Genomic DNA, 21,263 nt, shown 5'->3' on the forward strand with positions numbered 1-21,263 from the left:
TATCAGTAAAAGGACGATTAATGACCAAGCTGACAAGTCGACTTAAAAGATTGAAATTTTCCAAAATAAACTATTACTGATTACATGAATCTCTATTAGGACTGATTGTGCCGAGTATAATTTGATATGGAGTTAGAGTGTAGATACACCCTGTTATTGAGTTAATGTGTGAAGACACCCAGGTAATGAGTTAATGTGAAAACACCCAGTTATATTGAATAAATGTGAAAACACCCAGTTATATTGAATTAATGTTTGAATATATTCCCAGTTATTAAGTTAAGATGTGAAGACACCCAGATATTGATTTTATGTGTGAAGATATCCAGTTATTGAGTTATTGTGTAAAGATAGCCAGTTATTGAGTTAATGTGTAAAGATAGCCAGTTATTGAGTTATTGTGTGAAGATACCCAGTTATTGAGTTATTGTGTGAAGATACCCAGTTATTGAGTTAATGTGTAAAGACACCCAGGTATTGAATTAATGTGTGAAGACACCCAGGTATTGAATTAATGTGAAAACACCCAATTATATTGAATTAATGTTTGAATATATTCCCAGTTATTAAGTTAAGATGTGAAGACACCCAGATATTAACTTCATGTGTAAAGATATCCAGTTATTGAGTTATTGTGTAAAGATAGCCAGTTATTGAGTTAATGTGTAAAGATAGCCAGTTATTGAGTTATTGTGTAAAGATAGCCAGTTATTGAGTTAATGTGTAAAGATAGCCAGTTATTGAGTTAATGTGTAAAGATACCCAGTTATTGAGTTATTGTGTAAAGATAGCCAGTTATTGAGTTAATGTGTAAAGATAGCAGTTATTGAGTTATTGTGTAAAGATAGCCAGTTATTGAGTTAATGTGTAAAGATAGCCAGTTATTGAGTTAATGTGTAAAGATAGCCAGTTATTGAGTTAATGTGTAAAGATAGCCAGTTATTGAGTTAATGTGTAAAGATAGCCAGTTATTGAGTTAATGTGTAAAGATAGCCAGTTATTGAGTTAATGTGTAAAGATAGCAAGTTATTGAGTTATTGTGTAAAGATAGCCAGTTATTTATTGAGTTATTGTGTAAAGATAAGCCAGTCCGACTTGTATATCCTGCAACAATACACGATTCAAAGTTGATTATTTCTATTCTACCATGTACTGTTTAGTTCTGAGATCGACCTCTTTCTAATAGAAAAACAGCAAAGAAACCCCGAGAAAACCTTGAAATGTATTTCTTGAGTATTGCATTATTTGCTGATGAAATATACAGGTAATACAGTACTACGATCAAGAGCATCTTTCATATGGCATTGATTTTGAAAATTAAAAAGAAAAAAAAAAGAATAAAAAAAAAGAAAAAAAGGGTGGCCGCCGAAGGATTCGAACTCGCGTCGTGATAAAATTCTTTGAAAGACTAGCCATTAGCCCAATCGGCTATAGTAACCCTTTATAAAACGGGTGGATATTAGATATATAAAATTGTAACAGCCGTGACTCACGACCGTGTATTATTGGCACGAGCGTGGGTTATTGCAAAATAATACATGGTTTTAAACCAATCAAAACTGGCGTTGCATAGCAAACATGGTAGAATATGTAATTATACCCAGGTATTGAGTTCATGTACATACACACTCTGTTATGGAGATATGTTGACGAATACATTCAGTCTCTTTCATCACGTGACCAATGAGAGAATAAGGCATAATATCACAACGTTAATTCTAACTCAAAACTGACCAAAACAAGGGCATAACGAAGCCGTAATTCTGAATAGATTTGATTAAACAAGTGGAAAATCAACAGGGAATACGGACATAACAACGAAACTATAGTTCTACTGTAACTCAAAATTGAATAAACGAATAAAAAAATCAATATATAGAAAAAGATTTGCATGGAGATTATTCAAAACAAGGAGAAAAAAGACCAGTCATACACATCTGTCAACTCCGGGTTAAGTCACATTTTAAAAATGTAATAGGACAGTTACACTGGAACCATTAGACATATCAACAAGTACCAAAAACGCCTGACTTCAAATCAGATAAGGAAATTGAATAGATATATTATTTTACATCAACTGCAGAGGACTTGGAGGCCAAGAAAACAAATCAAATCACATTGCCGATAATGGCAAAATACATATTGATTCGGTTCGTATAATGTTTTTCGTGGGTTTTCGACTATCCTCGGCCAAAATGTACTCCCGCTAACAATGTGTGTTGTTGTTTCCTTATTCTCATTATGTAACATGATAATACTCACGATTTGTTGAAACAAGATGGTGTAGATGATATTTTTAGTTTGATTGAGCGATAATTTGCTTACAATCTAAAGCAATATTCATGAGTTGACTTCAGGAATAACGTAGTAAATAAAGCATGTATTCATTAAAAAAAGACAAAATAAAAAAACAAAAAACAAAAAAACCGCTTTGCGTAGCGTATATTAGTTGATTCTTTTCGTAAAACTGATGATAGTTAAATTTGCTACACTAAAATCATTTTGCGGGCAAATGACAGTCAAAGTTGACAAAGTGCTCTACAATTTGGTATCTAAGCACATCTATAATACTATTATACTTTATTCTGTGTAATATATATATATATATATATTTACATATCCGATATATGCATAACTACAAATTAAAGATATTCTTCCGAAGTATATTCATGTATTATGTATTAAGCTATTCCGGGAATGCTGAATCCATCCTATTTAGAACCTCTTTTCGGCCACAATTTTGTATCTATTGGCTGTGTAACCGATAACGCCGGAAGATTCTGGCGAGTAGTCCGCGACGACACCTGGTGGCAGTTTAATGCTAAGCTGGTGCATTAAAATCGAAAATATGAGCAGGAGTTCAGGTACAGCGACAGACTCTCCGATACAAGCTCTCCTTCCGGCGGAAAACGGAAGCCAGCTCTCTGGTTTCCTCGCCAACGTGCCGTCAGAATTCAAAAACCGCTCGGGGTCAAACTTCGATGGCTCTTTCCAGTGACGAGGGTCATTATGTAATGCCCAGTGGTTTATAAAAATCATAGTACCTTCTGGTATGGTGTATCCACCTGTAATATGTTAAGCAGATAGATGTAAATGCACCTTCGTTTTATATACAATAAGATCTCGTCTTGTGTTGCAGTTACATTGAAAAACCAAAAGTAATTTATTGACTTTATTGCAGCTCTTTGACTATCCATCTTCATTTAATATGTTTGTTTGTTACAGTATGTACAGTAAATTGTAACAAACCTATACTAGAGTATTCAGTTTTCCTGCCTGCTATACTAATACCTACCAACACTGGAGTCTACCATGGCCGTATGTGGCATTCCCAGCGGTACTACGGATGCAATCCTCATCACTTCGTAAAGCGTTGCCTCGGTGTAGGGAAGGTATGGCCGATCGTCTACCTCAGGAAGGCGGTCCCGTCCTGAAAAATAAGATATAACGGAGCAGGTAAGCATCAGTGATGCCAATAATAAGGGTAAAAAGAGCTGGTAACTAGAGGGCGACTGAAGAATTAATAATAGGTCGAAATAAAGACAGGGAGTTGTAATAGCACTTTGTCATTAATAAAGCATCTATATTTTATGAATAACATTTAATGAACATTAAAAATGAACAATCAATATCGCTGATTAAAACACAAAAGGCAGTACGTTGTAGGTGTATATCACTACATATTACATAGCGAAACTACGAAACAAATGTATTTCTTTTAAAGTTTTACGCAATCCCATTTCTCTGTATTGAAGCAATTAATTATCTAATACAGTAAATGCTTATACAATTTAACATTTTCAATATTGATTCTGCAGGCCTGGCGCATCTAATCAGTATTTCAAAATGCGAACAATCTACATTGTAATTGTTAATGACTTTGGTTTCGCAACCTGTTAGAGTCTCCATACCTACCAACTACTCTGTCTAGTTCCTCCTGTACTTTCCTCTGCACGTGCTGGTTATCGGCCATGTATAGGATTACCCACTGAATTGTGAATCTGGAGGTATCAAGCCCCCCTGTCATAGTGAAACATCAAAGGTAAATATTATCATACTATATGATCAATCACGAACAAATTAACAAACATTAATCATGTGACTAGCTATTTGGAAATATTTTTTCCTTATTATATTAGAAACTGATAACGTCAAATCCAGAACCATGACCGACCACACCAGAAGAATTCCAATGATAACTGTTAACTGGTTTACAAAGGAAGTGTTCCATTTTCTGTTTGACTACACTACTTACATGGTCAATAGTCATCTTATTACAGTTGTTGCAATCTAGATAGCAAAAATAGTACCGGAAAATAAATTACCCAAGAATATATCAGAAATTGTCTGTCTGATGTGAACATTTGTAAGCTGACTCAAGACTTCGGGATCGTCTTCCTTCTCGGCCTCTTTCCTCGCCAGTATAAGACAATCAGTAAAGTCCCGGATATTACCTACAATCGACACCAAATCATTGTTAAAACCTGTAGAAGTGAAAGAGATTTCAGAACCAGCTCCTTGATATGACACATGTACCTGAGATACGGAGATGGAATGATTTCTGGCGCGTCAGCTGACTGTCAAAATTTATCAGTTTTATAGTAAATATATTATAATGGGTTGCTTGCGTTGACTTAACTTGAAATCAAACATAGTTTGTCTAATGTTTGATGGCGTAAAAATATAAATACATAATACGAAATAATGTACGTATATTAATGTTGTGCAATGTACATATATATTAGATTTTGTCATAACCAGTTGAAGTTAACAATAACCTTCATCGAAGTCCCGTTTGTGTGCTTCTAGTTCTTCGTTTACAAACTGAAGAAGCTGTCCAAATAACCACACAACTTTCTTGTATCGTTGAGTAGGCCAAACTTTCGCCAAAATGGGGTACAGGTCTTCCATTAGTCCCATTCCAAATTCTGCAGTGTACTGGTTGTCTATGTCTGCGTAATGCTTGAACTTCGGGTCATCAAATTTGTATCTAGGTATAAAGGTATATTTATATAATAGTTAATTGACGAAGTCTCCTCATTTTTAGTGAAGCGATTAAGTTGATAACTTAGTAATTCAACTAGTTATCCTGGTGCTACGTTATCCTCTGCTATACTAAGAAAGCGCTGATATCTGCTATTAATTCCTTTCTTTAAATCATCATTTAGACCATTGTAGACAACACGACAAAAGCAGAATTTACCTAGATTATTTCAGGTTATATAATATATCATCATCCCATAAAACACAAAACTGTTTGAAATTAAGGATTAATTTTCATCTTACATTTTTTGATAGCAAACACCGCACAGCATGTTAAACAGCACAAGGTCTACAAACGCATGCGGAACGAATGGTTTCCCGTTTGTTTCCTCGACCAACTTTAGAAATTGTCCCATAGAGTCCTGTACTGCCGCCTGGAGTCGAGGTCCCTTAAGGTAGTTTCTGTAAAGAATTATTTTCAAATTATGAATATTTATCCGTTACCGATACACTCTGGTAATGGCTATTTTATGAATGCATCGTCGTCTAAGAAGTCAGCGTTACTTGAACAGTTTATTCTATGCTAAATGAATAATCATTTTAAGTTTTCGTGAATTTCGCCCTAAAACAAATTGCTGTACATGCAGTACCAAGGGACAAAACTCGTAGTGGTGACTTGATTTCAGTTTGCGACACAGCATCCAAAGAACAACAATGTACTCAAAGCCATGCGTTTACGTTTTTCATATTTATTATTAGTATTATTATTCCATTCTTATTCCATTCCATCAACTCTAAATATGTCATAACAGTCAATAAATCTTAATAAATACTAACCAAAACAACAGCAAACAAACGGAATTAGTGGTACACTCCCAAGTTCAATGATATAAAAGTGGCCATAGGCATTCATATCCTGCGGTACTTCTACGACAGCTTTCAATTCAAAATTGTGTATACATGTTGACAGTCAAAATTTGAGACATGGTATCAGGGGAGGGTTATGCTTTGATAGAAATTATCTTTAATAGGTTATTGGTCATTAAAATCCAATAAGATTTGTTTAATGGAAAATGTTTCATTGCATGCGATGCAATGAAACTGGTCTTCGCGCTGCAATAAGTAATAATTGTATATCCCACCCGGGTTTACAGTAAGGATACCATTTCCCAATAGTTGCTTTGATCTATTGTAATTTGTTGTTTACATATGGACTACACTCTTTTTGTGACATAAATTAGTTATTAATGGTTTTAAATTAGTAGAATGAAGTTTAGAATTAGTGGCTAGAAGCGATAATGAGGCGTTTACAAAGCGTTTTTCCTTTGCATTACCAGGTATCCCAGTATGTCCAGGAACGAAGCAGAATATATGACAACTTGACACAAGATTATATAGTAATACAATGTATCAGCATTTCCCCTACAGTGATACTGTCCAGATTCCTTTTGCTAAGACAGAGAATCAGAATAAATACTTGCTCTTTCTACATTGTTAGATTTAAATCATTACAGACATACATAAAAACGTTTTAAAATTATTATATCAATCAATCAATCAATCAATCAATCAATCAATTCTTTTATTCCTCAATTAAATGAGATTTACAAAATAAATAAAGTATTTTAAATCTTTACAATCGTTGGTTTTCTACATTTTAGTTGATTGTCTATTATTAGTTAAATGTAGGAAGAGTTCATTTCATAGGATACTTTCATTTTTTTTTTTTTTTTTGACATTTGGTTAAAGCATTTGTATGCTCTTTCCAAAAAGTCTGCAGCGTCTTTCAAAAACAGTAGATACATTTCTTCGGATTCAAAGATGGTTTTGAAGGCATGACAGTTTGTACCGAATAGTATTCTCAGAAAATATTCATGAGATAGGTTATCAAGGTAAATACAAACTTCGGGTCCGTATGACGCAAGAACTTTTTCCATGAATCTCAATCTAAGGTGTTTCGTAGTATGACACTTTGACACAAAATGCAATATAGGATCAATATATAGATCCTCACAATTTTCACATTTCGATTCAATCCATGTTGGCGTAAAAGTTAGCATTTTGGCTGCGTAACGTATTGTCTGCGTACATGGCATATTCTATAATATGTATGGTGAACGGTATGTACAATGTACATCTTGAAAACGAATGAAATCTCCGTCGACGCATAATCTTTCTCTTAACAATTTATCTTCGATGTAATTAATTGAGCGATTTACTAGTCGTTTCCACACATTTTTGGGGGGGAAATGCGTAGATTTTACGTAGTCCAGGAGATGATCCTGTAGATCATATTCAGCCAATGTTTTAACAATATCAGGTATAAATCCAGTTTGGGAAGTTGGTTCGTCCAGGTGCTGATAAAGCCGTGACAAGAATATTTGCTTCGGTAATTTATTCGACGGAAGGGCAATTAATGTATGTAGGAACAGAAGTTTCTTTTTGTCTATCTCTGCCGCGATTCTGTAGAGTCCAAGCATTGGTTCCGCTATGTCTGATCGCGTACGTTTCCTAAAACACTGTGCTCTTTTCGCAATTTCGTGCTGAAAGACATTGAGCCGTTGAATATCTTTTTGCAAAGGGTTACTCCAGAATTGTGAACCATATAACACACTAGGGAGGATGACTTTCTTATATAAATTGGCGGTTACCGTAGGCTTCGTGGATTTACAGTCCTGTCCAAACCTTGTCATAAGATTGAATGATTTTCTTCCCTTTTCACATCCGTTCGATATTGCTGCTTCGACCTTGAGATCGTTGGTTATCAGCATTCCAACATGCTTATATGAATTTTGTATCGTTAGTTTTGTTGCGTTTAAGGTCCATTCGAAATTTGTGATATTTCGTGTTTTTCCAAATATAAGAATAGCACTTTTACTCGCGTTATATTGGAACTTCCATTCTTTCGCATAGTTTTCACATACATTTAAAAGATTTTGCAAGGAAGCTGGATTTGTAGCTAGTAAGGCGAGATCATCAGCCAGTGCTGGGTTTCCACATTTAATTTCACATATTTTCGCTCCCGAATTTGTTGCTTCTAATTCCGTTAATAAGTCATTAATATATATGAGGTACAAAAATGTTGACGTCACTCCTCCTTGTCGGATTCCGGAGCGTACCGGAAACCACCGAGATCGAGTTCCATGAGTCATTACTGCACTTGATATGTCTGTGTATGCGTTGCGGATAATTTCAAATGTATGTCCTCTGATTCCAAAATCATGAACTTTTTCCAAAAGACCCGCATGCCATACCGTATCGAACGCTTTCCGGGTGTCAAGGAATGCGGCAAAGACATTGCTGTGCTTTTCTATGTTATACTTTATACATTCCCTGAGGTTAAATGCGACTGTTTCACAGCTTAACTTTTTCTGAAACCCTTGTTGTTGAATGCACAGGTTATTTTGTGTAAGTAGTAACCGTTCTTGAAGTCGATTATGTAGTAGCTTTTCCATACCCTTATATAAGGCTGGCAGCAGCGAAATCGGTCTGTAGTTGTCAGGATTCTGTTTGGACTTGTTTCCTCCTTTAAATATAAGAATAATGATCCCGCGTTTCCAGGTTTTAGGAATTAAATGATTTTCTTGTATTGCATTGAAAAGTCGAAGCGAATATATCACTAAATCTCGTCCTCCATATCTCAAATGTTCGTTACACACGTTGTCGACGCCCGGTGCTTTATTTAGTTTTGTATCCTTAATTGCATCTCTAAGTTCACTGAAGGTGAATGGCGCGTTAAGCATATTGTATGCTTCTTTATCCAGATTGTTAGGAGAAGATGAAAGACTGATTTTGGTCCCATGATCGTAGATACCTTCAAAATAATTCGCGAACGCTTCGACTATTGTCTTTGGTGTATTATGAGATTTGTTGTTCCAATTGATGTCTTGACATCGGTCTGTTCGTGGGCATTTTCTTTGTCGAATTACTTTCCAGAATAGCCTCAGGTCACACTCCGCTGTGTTTTCTAGTTCTGTCTCGCACTCTTGTCTGTATTGTTCATAAGCTGAATCGTATGTGGATCTAAAGAGACGTTTTGCTTCTTTGTATAATTTATAAGAATGGTTATGAAAACCTCGTGGTCGACCTTCCTTAATCCATTGTCTTCTTTCCTTCAGTGCATGTTTGTGTGCTTGTCTGACATCTTGTGACCAATACGGCTTGAGATGTGGGATCCGATTTAGAGGTGGTATAGTAAAGTTGGCGGACATGATTAGTGACATAGCGAGTATTTCCGTGTATGCGTCAATATCATATTGGGTAACTAACGGCATATCTTCTAGGACTTTGAGTCGTTCACAAACTTGGAGTTGATACGCTATGAGATTGTCAACAGTAGCTCTTTTCCACGCGCGAGAGTCGTCTGGTAGCAACGGTTCAATAGAATCGGCGTGTTTAATAGGAATTGATAAGACACACATAACAGGCAAATGATCAGATGCAATTTCGGTTTCCGCAGTGGAGAATATCTCTGCCCGTTGTAGGAATGGTGATAGACATTCATCAATCATTATATAATCTAGCATGGATTGTATAGGGGTGAACGTATATCCATATCCAGTACATTTATTAGTAAGGTTGACAGGGGTCAGAGCCAAGTCCTTTACCAAAGTTTTCATTTGATTGGATTTATACTTTGAAACATAATGTTCGGGTATTTCGTTTATACGCGCATTTAAATCTCCCGCTATAATAACTTTTCCTGTCGTGGAATAAAATTCACACGTGTCCCGTAATTGTTGCAATATCGAATCGTAGAAAACCAAATCACTGTTACTTGGCATATATACGCCCACTATAGTGAGGGTATCAATTTCATCATGATTGTATATTTGGATGACGACGATGCGATCGTTGCATGCGTTATCTAGAATCTTTACACTGTGATATAATGTGTGTTTAACCAGGATAGCAACCTTCTGTTTATCTGATGTTGCAAAATCGTATATTGGCCTCGGGGCAACGTAATAATTTTCATGAAAGTCATCAAGTAGCTTTATTTTGTCGTTATCAATATTAACTTCCGTGAGGATTACGATATCACTGGATGTTAGGTTCAAGAGTTTATTTACATACAGACCAGATGTTCCAATACCTCTTACATTCCATGTAGTGATAGACACATTCATTATAAGTACAGTTAGTAAGATGAACTTACACACATTGCTAATGTTACAGTTGTTGTCGTTATACATCTTTTGTTTTATTGGAGTCAATAGATGTGTTCACTTTCTGTATCCCACCAGTCTCTCACCTCATTATCGCGGTCATTAGGGTATTCATTCCCGTGATTGTAAGAACGTTTGTGAGAAACGTCCTCCCAGTTATCAGTATAGCTTCCGACAGGCCGTCTTTGCCAAAGTTATTATAATTCTCGCCTCTTTCGTATCCTCGATGCTCATAACCGCGGTTATAAGAGCGTTGTTGATATCCGTCATCAAAACAACGATTATAATTGTCCGTTGTTTCAGAGTCATCATAACGCGAGCCGCAGTGGTACGTTTCCTTCTGGTTAACGTTGTTTCGCGAGTCAAATCTTCGACGCGACTCTCGTCAATACCTACCTGAGGGCAGACCCGGCTATTTTACGATGGAGTTTTAGAGTTGGAGTATACTGTGCCATCAGTATGTCCTTACCGCCTTCAGACAGTTGCATTCCTATATGAACGGTAAATGAACTACATTCCTTTATTGATTAACGACACCAGAAATACATTCATGGATCTATAAACGGCAATTACATAATTCTTTACGAATAACTAGCACGAGAAATCTCCTTTTCCTGGTGTCTTTCTTCTTTTAAAATCATTACTTTAATAATAAAATAAAATAAAAAAAACAGCATACAAAAATAAATGAGCATTGTAATGTTTTGTCATATGCCAAGAAAACGTAATAACTATACCATTCCGACTGATATGTTTACCTGTTATCATAAGCCACAAATACTTTTCACTGAATGATAACCTCACTAACGAAACACCCCATTAATAATGTCCATTCGTATGTAATATAATAGGAATCGACTGATTGCGAGACATACCTGAGGGAACTGGAGGTCTCCCGGCGAAGTCTGCACGCCTTTTAACCAAAGCCTCCATCACAGTCTCAATGGTGTTAAGGATAACGGTTTTTGTAGGACCTGGTAGTATAAAACACATTTCAAACAAGGACTGATAGATCAGGCAAGTCTCTTTCAGTTTTGCAGCGCACACTATTGACATACTTGTTAAGTGGCAAAGGTATAGTCAACCTCCTGATCGGTTTCTTGCTTACCTTTATGATTTTTAAGAGTGCTACTTGGATTGTTATTATCATCAATTTTAAAAAGTAAGCATCTGATTGCTGTAAAACAATTCATTTTCTCATTACCCAAATATTACATGAAAAATATCACTCCTGTAGCTGTTATATACGCATTTGTTTTTTTTGAAGACTTTTGACAGGGTACACCTCGAAAGTAATTTGAAATTGGAATTGGGTTTCAGGTTGTATCTAATATACAGTATCAATTTTTCGGCATAGCCATTTAATTTTCTTTTGGCCCCGGATATGACGCGACAGGTGGCGTTACTGGTCATGATGAATTATGTGACTGGTCAATGTAGCGGTAAATGCAAAATGCAGATAAGCAGTTAAAAACGAAACAAAGATAAGATTGTATGCGGTAAATGCAAAATGCAGATGTACGGTTAAAAACGAAACAAAGATAAGATTGAATGCAAGATGAATAAATAGATTATCTTTTTAATTGACACATTATTAAAATCATATTCCTGATTCAAATGCAGTCTTATTATTAACAAAAATGATTCAAACTGATAAAATTTTGTTATTCGTGCTAAAACGCTTTAGTTCGTTAATTTATTTCACCATCAGTTTTACATTATGATCACCAGCATTAAAACTATGCAGTTTATCTTTTATAAAGATATTTCTTGTTTAAAACTGATCTTTCAGCCTCAATCCTCGTTCACAAGTCAAAAAACAATAAGCAATAATAACCTTCTATATTTAACATACAACATTTTAATAAGTGTGAATTTTCCTTTATTTCTAATTGAGACGCCTGTATTTTATATTCCCATTGCTTAGAGGGTGTCACATAAACAAATTAGCCTAGTAACCGTTGGCAAGAATTCATTTTTTCCGAAGTATAATGATAGCGAGCACCAAGTACTCACAAAAACCGATATTAATTCACCTTTATAATTACAATTTTATAGAATAATATTTTCACACCTAGATGCGACATTTCGAGTCTAAGACAAACAAATACAGGAAAAACCCCTTCAGACATAGTATCCTATTTTCTATTAAACGTTAGGACGTGGTGTGTATTACATTTCGTTCTTATTGTTTTCCTTTCTATGTCATTGTTCTGCTTATGTAGATCTAGTCAGCAATTAGGTTGTTTGTTTACGAATTAGATACTAGTATCAACAATCAATTAAATACGACACGGAATAAAGTTACTTAAAATTAAACAATTTTAGTTTTGTTTATGTGTCGATGTTGAATTGTAAATTAGATTACAAAATTGAACCTTACTTACCAAATTGTACAGTGACTACTGGTCCGTACCTATCGGAGAGTCGTGCACAAGCCTCGTGTATTTTCGGGTCAAGCAAAACTGCAACAAAAATAACACAATGGTGCAGTATGATAGAAATACTTTAAACACTATTCAGTGATTGATTAAATTCTATGATCTCAGCCCAAAATATTCGTCTAATTCTACATAGTTTGATACAAAACATACCACAGGTTTATCAATTTGACCATATAATATATATATATATATGGGTCAAAGAAGTAATATAAACAGTATAATCCAGATAACACTGGATCCTCACATAAATGTATGGAGGATACGAATTACTTGTAATGATTATATGGGGCAAAGAAGTAATTCAAATAGTGTGGACAATGAGGCTTGTTAAATTTTCGAGGCAATCCGCCCCTTTATCAAAACACAAAAAATACAAATACAATCACATAATAATATATATAGGAAGTACTGGAAATACAATAAAATACTATAAGAATAATGTTTTAGTAACTGGAGAAACAACAATGAACCCTTCGGCAAACGTGGGCCGAAGGCGTATACTAGCGTGATTGTATCATGTTCAACCTATATATATATATATATATATCAAATTGAAAGTGCATTGGTAAGATAGAAAAAAGACGAAATCAACAGTAATTCGATATCGCTAACGTTTACATTTTTAACTAGATAACGTAACATTATCACATCATCGACAATAACAGCAGGGGAGATTATAACGCTACTGCCGGTGTAACGTTGAAAATGGACCCCCGTGGAAAATGGAACCCGGGTCCATTTTCAACGTTGAAAATGGAACCGGGATGCCGTGGAAAACGGAACCAAATATTAAATTTTCTTTACATACCCGTTGAAAATGGACCTCGTTGAATATAGAACCACATAAAAGTATTGGATCTCGGTACTAGTTTATATTGTCATGGACGTTGCGATAAGATATGCTTACATGCTACAATGTATAAACGATATTGAAGGGCAATGGTAAAATAAAATGGCCCGTGACCTTAGGTGACCTTTGATATCACATTAGGCTGTTATGAGAAGTGCATATAAAATGTATATAATTATTATGTACATTGATTAACACTTTAACTCGTGACATCTGGTGACCCAGATAATGACCATTAGCATTACTTTAAATAAGATGTCCCTATACATGTATACCATTTATCGACATTGATTGATAATTTGACCCGTGACCTTAATTGAACCTGATAATGACCTTTCGTATAACTTTACACTGTTTTAAAATATGCATATAAAATGTATACGACATTGATCGACATTAGTTAGCAATTTTACCTGTGACCTTTGGTGACCCATATAATGACCTTTGGTAAAACTTATCACTGTTCTTAGATATTCATATGGCACGTACACGATATTGATCGTCATTGATAAACAATTTAACCTTTGACCTTTGGTGACCCAGATAATGACCTTTCGTATAACTTATCACCGTTATAAGATATGCATATGAAATGTATACGACATTGGTCCACATTAATTAAGAATTTGACCTGTGACCTTTGGTGACCCATATAATGACCTTTGGTATATATTCAAACTAAATTATGATATGCATAGTGAATGTATACGATATTGATCGACATTGATTAACAATTTGATCTTTGACCTCTTGTGACCCATATAATGACCTTTGCTATAACTCATCGCTGTTATAAGATATTCATTTAACATGTACACGATATTGATCGCCATTGGTACACAATTGAACCTTTGACCTTTGGTGACCCAGATAATGACCTTTCGTATAACACATCACCGTTATAAATTATGCATATGAAATGTATACGACATTGGTCCACATAAATTAATAATTTGACCTGTGACCTTTGGTGACCCATATAATGACCTTTGGTATATATTCAAACTGAAATATAATATGTATATGGGATGTATACGATATTGATCGACATTGATTAATAATTTGACCTTTGACCCTTGGTGACCCATAAAATGATCTTTGAAATAACTTAACGCTGTTACAAGATATTCATGTAACATGAACACGATTTTGATCGACATTGATTAACAATTTGACCTGTGACCTCTTGTGACCCATATAATGACCTTTGCTATAACTCATTACTGTTATAAGATATTCATTTAACATGTTCACGATATTGATCGACATTGGTACACAATTCAACCTTTGACCTTTGGTGAGCCATATAATGACCTTTGGTATATATTCAATCTGTAATAGGTTATATATATGAAATGTATATGATATTGATCAACATTGAAACACAATTTGACCTTTGGTATAACTTATCACTGCTATATATTATTCACATAGCATGAACACGATATAGATCGACATTGATAAACATTTTGACCTATGATCTTTGGTGACCCATATAATGACCTTTTGTGTAACTTTCAACTATATACGCATATGGCATGTTCACGACGTTGGTCCATATTTTTGAAAAAAATCTGACTTGTGACCTTTGGTGTCAATTTTAATGACCTTTGGTATAAACTTCAAACTGTTATTTGATATGCATACTCTTACGTATACGATGTTAATCGACATTGACCTTTGAAGTTTGGTGACACATATAATGACATATTGTATAAATATTAACTGTCATAAGCTACATAAAACATGTATACGATATTGATCGACATAGATTTGTCCAATTATGTTTTTGGTAATTTATTAATTAACCAAGATCCACTATAACGTTTGAATATGGAACTGGTGTCACTTTGAAAATCTAATAACCGGGGTAATTTTCAGAAAATGATATGGAAATGGGTCAGTATATCGTGGGTTCCATTTTCAACGTTGAATATGGACCCGGGGTCATTTTCAGTACATAATATTGAAGTTGGTCAGTATGTCGTGGGGTCCATTTAAAACGTTGAATATGGAACCGGGGTCATTTTCAGTGAATAATATGGAAGTTGGTCAGTATGTCGTGGGGTCCATTTTCAACGTTGAATATGGAACCGGGGTAATTTTAAACTTATGATATGGAAATGGGTCAGTATATTGTGGGGTCCATTTTCAACGTTGAATATGGAACCGGGGTCATTTTCAGTAAATAATATGGAAATGGGTCAGTATATTGTGGGGTTCATTTTCAACGTTGAATATGGAACTTCGTCATTAAAAAAAAAAATATTGAAATGGGTCAGTATGTCGTGGGGTCCATATTCAACGTTGAATATGTAACCGGGGTCATTTTCAGTAAATAATATGGAAATTGGTCAGTATGTCGTGGGGTCCATTTTCAACGTTGAATATGTAACCGGGGTCATTTTCAGTAAATAATATGGAAATTGGTCAGTATGTCGTGGGGTCCATTTTCAACGTTGAATATGTAACCGGGGTCATTTTCAGTAAATAATATGGAAAATGGTCAGTATGTTGTGGGGTCCATTTTCAACGTTGAATATGGAACCGGGGTCATTTTCAGTAAATAATATGGAAATGAGTCAGTATATTGTGGGGTCCATTTTCAACGTTGAATATGGAACCGGGGTCATTTTCAGTAAATAATATGGAAATGGGTCAGTATATTGTGGGGTTCATTTTCAACGTTGAATATGGAACTTCGTCATTTGAAAAAAAATATATTGAAATGGGTCAGTATGTCGTGGGGTCCATTTTCAACGTTGAATATGTAACCGGGGTCATTTTCAGTAAATATTATGGAAATTGGTCAGTATGTCGTGGGGTCCATTTTCAACGTTGAATATGGAACCGGGGTCATTTTCAGTAAATAATATGGAAATGAGTCAGTATATTGTGGGGTCCATTTTCAACGTTGAATATGGAACCGGGGTCATTTTCAGCAAATGATATGGAAATGGGTTAGTATGTCGCTGGGTCCATTTTCAACGTTGAATATGGAACCAGGGTTACTTTTTAAAAATAATATGGAAAGGGGTCAGTATGTTGTGGGGTCCATTTTAGGACCACATATCACTCTAGACCACTTTGTGGGGGTATGGGGTATATCTATCAGAGCTCCTGCACAGTTTATTTCTATTACTTTTGACACCATGTCTCGCATGCTTTGTAGTAACCAATGACATCAGGTCTCAAATTGTGCATAATTACTGATAACCGTCGCCATATCTTCATAGATGACAATGCCAGTTCTTGAGCATTGTTGTTTCCTGATAATTATGCTACACAGTATTCGATGTTGATATGTCCCATGTTATACAATGTATATATATAATTACCTATGACATCATTTTCCATACTTAATGAATGTAACGATGACTTCATATCGTATTAACCAGATATGTATACAATGTATACTGTAGTTATCAATGACGCCACTGCTGACGCATTGTCTCATATTCTAAATCTATGATATTGCCCATTGTGTATTTCTTATGGTTTTTGGTGCTTGGACTAAAAAAAGAAGAGAAATGGTTATTTCTTATTGAGCAATAATGACAGTTTAAATGTATTTGATGCAAAAGTTTATGAAAGCTTCCGTTGCAAAGTGTATCTATAATGCACATTCATATACAGTAAACCCCCACTTACTCGAATTCGTGTGGACCTGATCGAGGTTCGGGGATACATAGTATTCGAGTAATTCGAGGTATATTTAATACGTATGAACTCTGTCGGGACGAAAGGAAATGTTCGACGAATGAGGGTATTCGAGTAAACCGGGTTCGAGTAAGTGGGGTTTTACTGTATTCAATCATTATCATATTGTTCTTGACGGCATATGGATTATCAACTTCGCTAGCCAAGGGTGTTCAATACGATACTCTCCTTTTCAGTGAAAAGGAGAGTATCGTATTGAACACCCTTGGCTAGCGAAGTTGATGGATTATCAGTCCCCACACTATTGGAACAGAGGGAGTAATTTAAAGTTCACACCTTCTAAGAGTCTTTTACCATTTACATGTACTCCGTTTGAATTAAAAGATTTTAAAGTTAACATTATTTTTTTCTGATTAGAAAAGACTTAATATAGAAAAATATAGAGTGATGTCAATGATGTGATTAAATACAATGTTTACTTTTATATAACCTGATGATAGTCTTTCTTTCTTATTTTTGTTTTGTTTTATATGCAATGTTGATTCACACCTAAACGTTTAAACCTTAATACTATCGATAGTATGTTTCAATATTTCCATTGTATTAAATGTTTTTAGCTCACCTGCCCGAAGAGAAATTGAACCACGACATACTGACCCATTTCCATATCATTTTTTTTAAATGACCCCAGTTCCATATTTAACGTTGAAAATGGACCCCAAAACATGCTGACCCATTTCCACATCATTTGCTGAAAATGACACCGGTTCCATGTTCAACGTTGAAAATGGACCTCATAACATACTGACCCATTTGCTTATTTTTTTTTTTTTTTTAAATGACCCCGGTTCCATATTCAACGTTGAAAATGGACACGACAACATACTGACCCATTTGCATATCATTTGCTGACCCCCCCCCCCCCCAAAAAAAACAACAAAACAAAACAAAACAACGAACAAACAAAAAAACGAACGCTTAATAGGAGAAATTGTTTATTCATGTCGATGAATATAATATACATGATTATCTTATTATTGTTTGAATTTATACGAAAGGTCATTATATGGGTCAACCAAGGTCAAAGGTAAATATCGATCAATATCGTATTACAGTTTGAAGATAAACCAAAGGCTATTATATAGGTTACCAAAGGTCACAGGTCACATCGTCAATCAATGTCGATCAATATCTTGTACATGTTACATATATGCATTTATCATATGACTACCGTTATATAAGGTGTCATAAACCCATCACATAAATTTTCTTTATGACACTAGTGTAATAACACCTTTCGCTACGCTGATTGGCTGGTTCCGTGAGAACTGTATTCATACGCGTGGGAACGACCTACTTCTTTTTACTACGACTCGTAAAAATGGCGACTAGTGCTTGTAAACTTTGAAAAAAAATCAACTGAACGACAAATTGGTCTATTAACATAACATATTGTACAATCAAAGATAAAATCCAAGATGTAAACATCCTAAGTTTTTTAATTATATTTATACTATAAGATGTTAAATTAGGCCTGGCAAACATCTATTTTATGACCCCTAGTAACATATTTCAACTCCGATAGAAAATTGCGGTTGCGTTGTCCGATGAGACATATCTAGTCTAGATTCTTTTCAAATAAACAAATAATAACATTATTTAATAAAATCCTCATGAAAAACGGCAATGTAGTTTGTTACAACTTGCCTTCAACGGTTACTCAGAATAACATGCTGACACTGTCGTCGACAAACACGTGTAATGTCAAAACAAACAACACTGCCAACAAATCGGCATCCAAAGTCGCTTTTCACGGCAGTCTGAACACGATGTTCAGTGGGAATATTCACGGTGGAACATTTCACATCTCCATAAACTCCCGCGAGGACGAGGATAAACACAAAGCAGTGAAAAGGCGCCGTACAATGGTTCTGTACGACAGCGACAGCGAATAGACATTTGTACAACGAAGCCTCCATTATCGCGCCAAGTGACGTCACGGCTTCGTCACATCAAAAACAGTCGCTCATGAACTTTCAAACTAAAATATTTTCCTCATTGTTTCAAACACCAAGGACAATTTATCTATTATAGATTAAATGAAAAAATGCTGAAATTTTGTTTTGAGACGTGTATTTAATAAAATGAATCCTTTTCAAGAGTCAGTTGTGTTAGAACTATTTCTTCTCTCGTCGGTATAATTGACCTACTTCGAAGGTTCGGGTGATTTGGTTGAGATGTGACGATTCAAGGCAAAAGAGAAAATCAGTTTTTGATGGGGAACGATGAAAGAAAACGTCATATGATAAAAAGAATCTGTCATTCGTTTCCCTTCATGTTAGATTTATGATACTCGTTTAGAATTTTTTTATTTTTGCTCGCCAGAGGCTCGCAAAAATAAAAAATTCAAAACTCGTATCATAAATCTAATATGAAGGGAAACTCATGACAGATCCTCTATATCTTATATGTCATAATTTATAGCAAAGGTCATTATACCGGTCACCAAAGGTCACATGTCAAATTGTTAATCAATGTTGATCAATATTGTATACATTTTGTATGCATATCCTATTACAGTTTGAAGATATACCAAAGGTTATTATATGGGTCACCAAAGGTCAAAGGTCAAATTATCAACCAATGTCGATCAATATCGTTTACATGTCATATGCATATCTGATAACAGTGATAAGTTATACCAAAGGTCATTATATGGGACACCAAAGGTCATAGGTGAAATGTTGATCAATATTTTGTACATTTTATATGCATATCCTATTACAGTTTGAAGATATACCAAAGGTCATTATATGGGTCACCAAAGGTCAAAGGTCAAGTTATCAACCAATGTCGATCGATATCGTTTACATGTCATATGCAAATCTGATAACAGTGATAAGTTATACCAAAGGTCATTATATGGGTCACCAAAGGTCACAGGTCAAATTGCCAAACTGTCGATCAATATCGTGTACGTGTTAGATGGATAATTTATCATAGTGATAAGTTATGCCAAAGGTCAAAGGTCAAATGTTTTACGAATATTGATCAATATTGTATACATTTTATATGCATATTATACAACAGTTTGAAGATATACCAAAGGTCATTATATGGGTCACCAAAGATCGAATTGTTAATCAATATCGATCAAAATTGTATGCTTGTTTAATTGTATACAGACTTGTATCTTATAACATTGCTATTATTCAGAGAAATATGTACATGTGGCTCACTTTTCAACGGGTTCCGTTTTCAACAGGCTACACGTGGAAAAGAGAGACCTGATGGGGTCCATTTTCAACAGGAGGGTCAGTTTTCCACGGCATCCCGGTTCCATTTTCAACGTTGAAAATGGAACCGGGTTCCATTTTCCACGGGGGTCCATTTTCAACGTTACACCGGCACATGCGTCTCCTACAGGTTAGTATAAATAGAAAAAAACTAGACCTTACTACATACTACTATATCATATATAGTAGGAGTAGGGCTAATATTTCCCTTTTTAATTAATACTAACCAGAAGCAGACGTTGTGCTGCTGATAAGGTACTACATCACTAAACACGTTGTAATAATCTAGTGGTCATTCAGTAATATATATACAAACGTTTATAGTGGCCGATTATCGGGAGAGCCCATGGACCTGGTGGGAGCTGGCGTTTGGTTAAGATCCAACGAGCTAGAAGTACAACAAGGCAGACGCCAAGGAGAGAAGTACGAGTGACGCTTTTGGTGATATAATTCTCCATGTCACTCAATCCAGCTGGTAGAATGGATCTCAGGAAATCCATTGTTCTGTTTATCACATGCACAGGTTCTGCGATAGACAACGTATAGCAACTGAAAATGACAGGTTGTTTGAATGGATATAATTGAAACATACATGTCCACCTGCATAACGATTCATTCACGTAGGCTTGTTTCATTTTATATATATGAAAAATATAATAAGTTGAAACCATTTTTCCTGTTTGTCGAGAAATCGGTGCCTTGATACTTAAAATAGATAGAATTTGACCGCGGGGTAATTTAGTTATATAAAGTGATCCAAAGCAATTATTTCCCAGGAGAAAGTACTTGATAAAGCGTAATCAACTAAACTGAACTCATGATATTTTTTGTCTATTTTAATAAAGAAACCTGTCTTTTCCCA

At 35.1% G+C, this 21,263-nt stretch overlaps 1 protein-coding gene across 1 annotated transcript; it reads right to left on the reverse strand.

Moving 5' to 3' along the window:
* Positions 1-2,519: 2,519 nt before the first annotated feature.
* On the reverse strand, positions 2,520-20,901 carry LOC117333719 (cytochrome P450 1A1-like). Its single transcript, XM_033893140.1, has 10 exons — positions 20,718-20,901; positions 12,539-12,616; positions 11,027-11,125; positions 10,548-10,641; positions 5,287-5,445; positions 4,779-4,990; positions 4,326-4,454; positions 3,916-4,020; positions 3,296-3,430; positions 2,520-3,065 (listed from the first exon to the last, which is right to left on the reverse strand). Exons 1-10 carry the CDS (start codon positions 20,899-20,901, stop codon positions 2,716-2,718), a joined length of 1,545 nt encoding a protein of 514 aa, XP_033749031.1. The 3' UTR covers positions 2,520-2,715.
* Between the last annotated feature and the right edge of the window lie 362 nt (positions 20,902-21,263).

Source organism: Pecten maximus, chromosome 8 (assembly GCF_902652985.1).
Source record: "Pecten maximus chromosome 8, xPecMax1.1, whole genome shotgun sequence".
In the NCBI taxonomy this organism is placed as follows: domain Eukaryota; kingdom Metazoa; phylum Mollusca; class Bivalvia; order Pectinida; family Pectinidae; genus Pecten; species Pecten maximus.

What these genes read in the sequence shown, in the direction of transcription:
- LOC117333719 (XM_033893140.1), bottom strand. Translation starts at nt 20,901, where the DNA reads ATGGATTTCCTGAGATCCATTCTACCAGCTGGATTGAGTGACATGGAG. An exon ending in ATAGCCGGGTCTGCCCTCAG is followed by an intron (nt 5,446 to 10,547) that starts GTAGGTATTGAC and finishes AATTCTTTACAG; the next exon opens with AAACTACCTTAAGGGACCTC. An exon ending in AATTTCTGATATATTCTTGG is followed by an intron (nt 4,021 to 4,325) that starts GTAATTTATTTT and finishes TCACTATGACAG; the next exon opens with GGGGGCTTGATACCTCCAGA.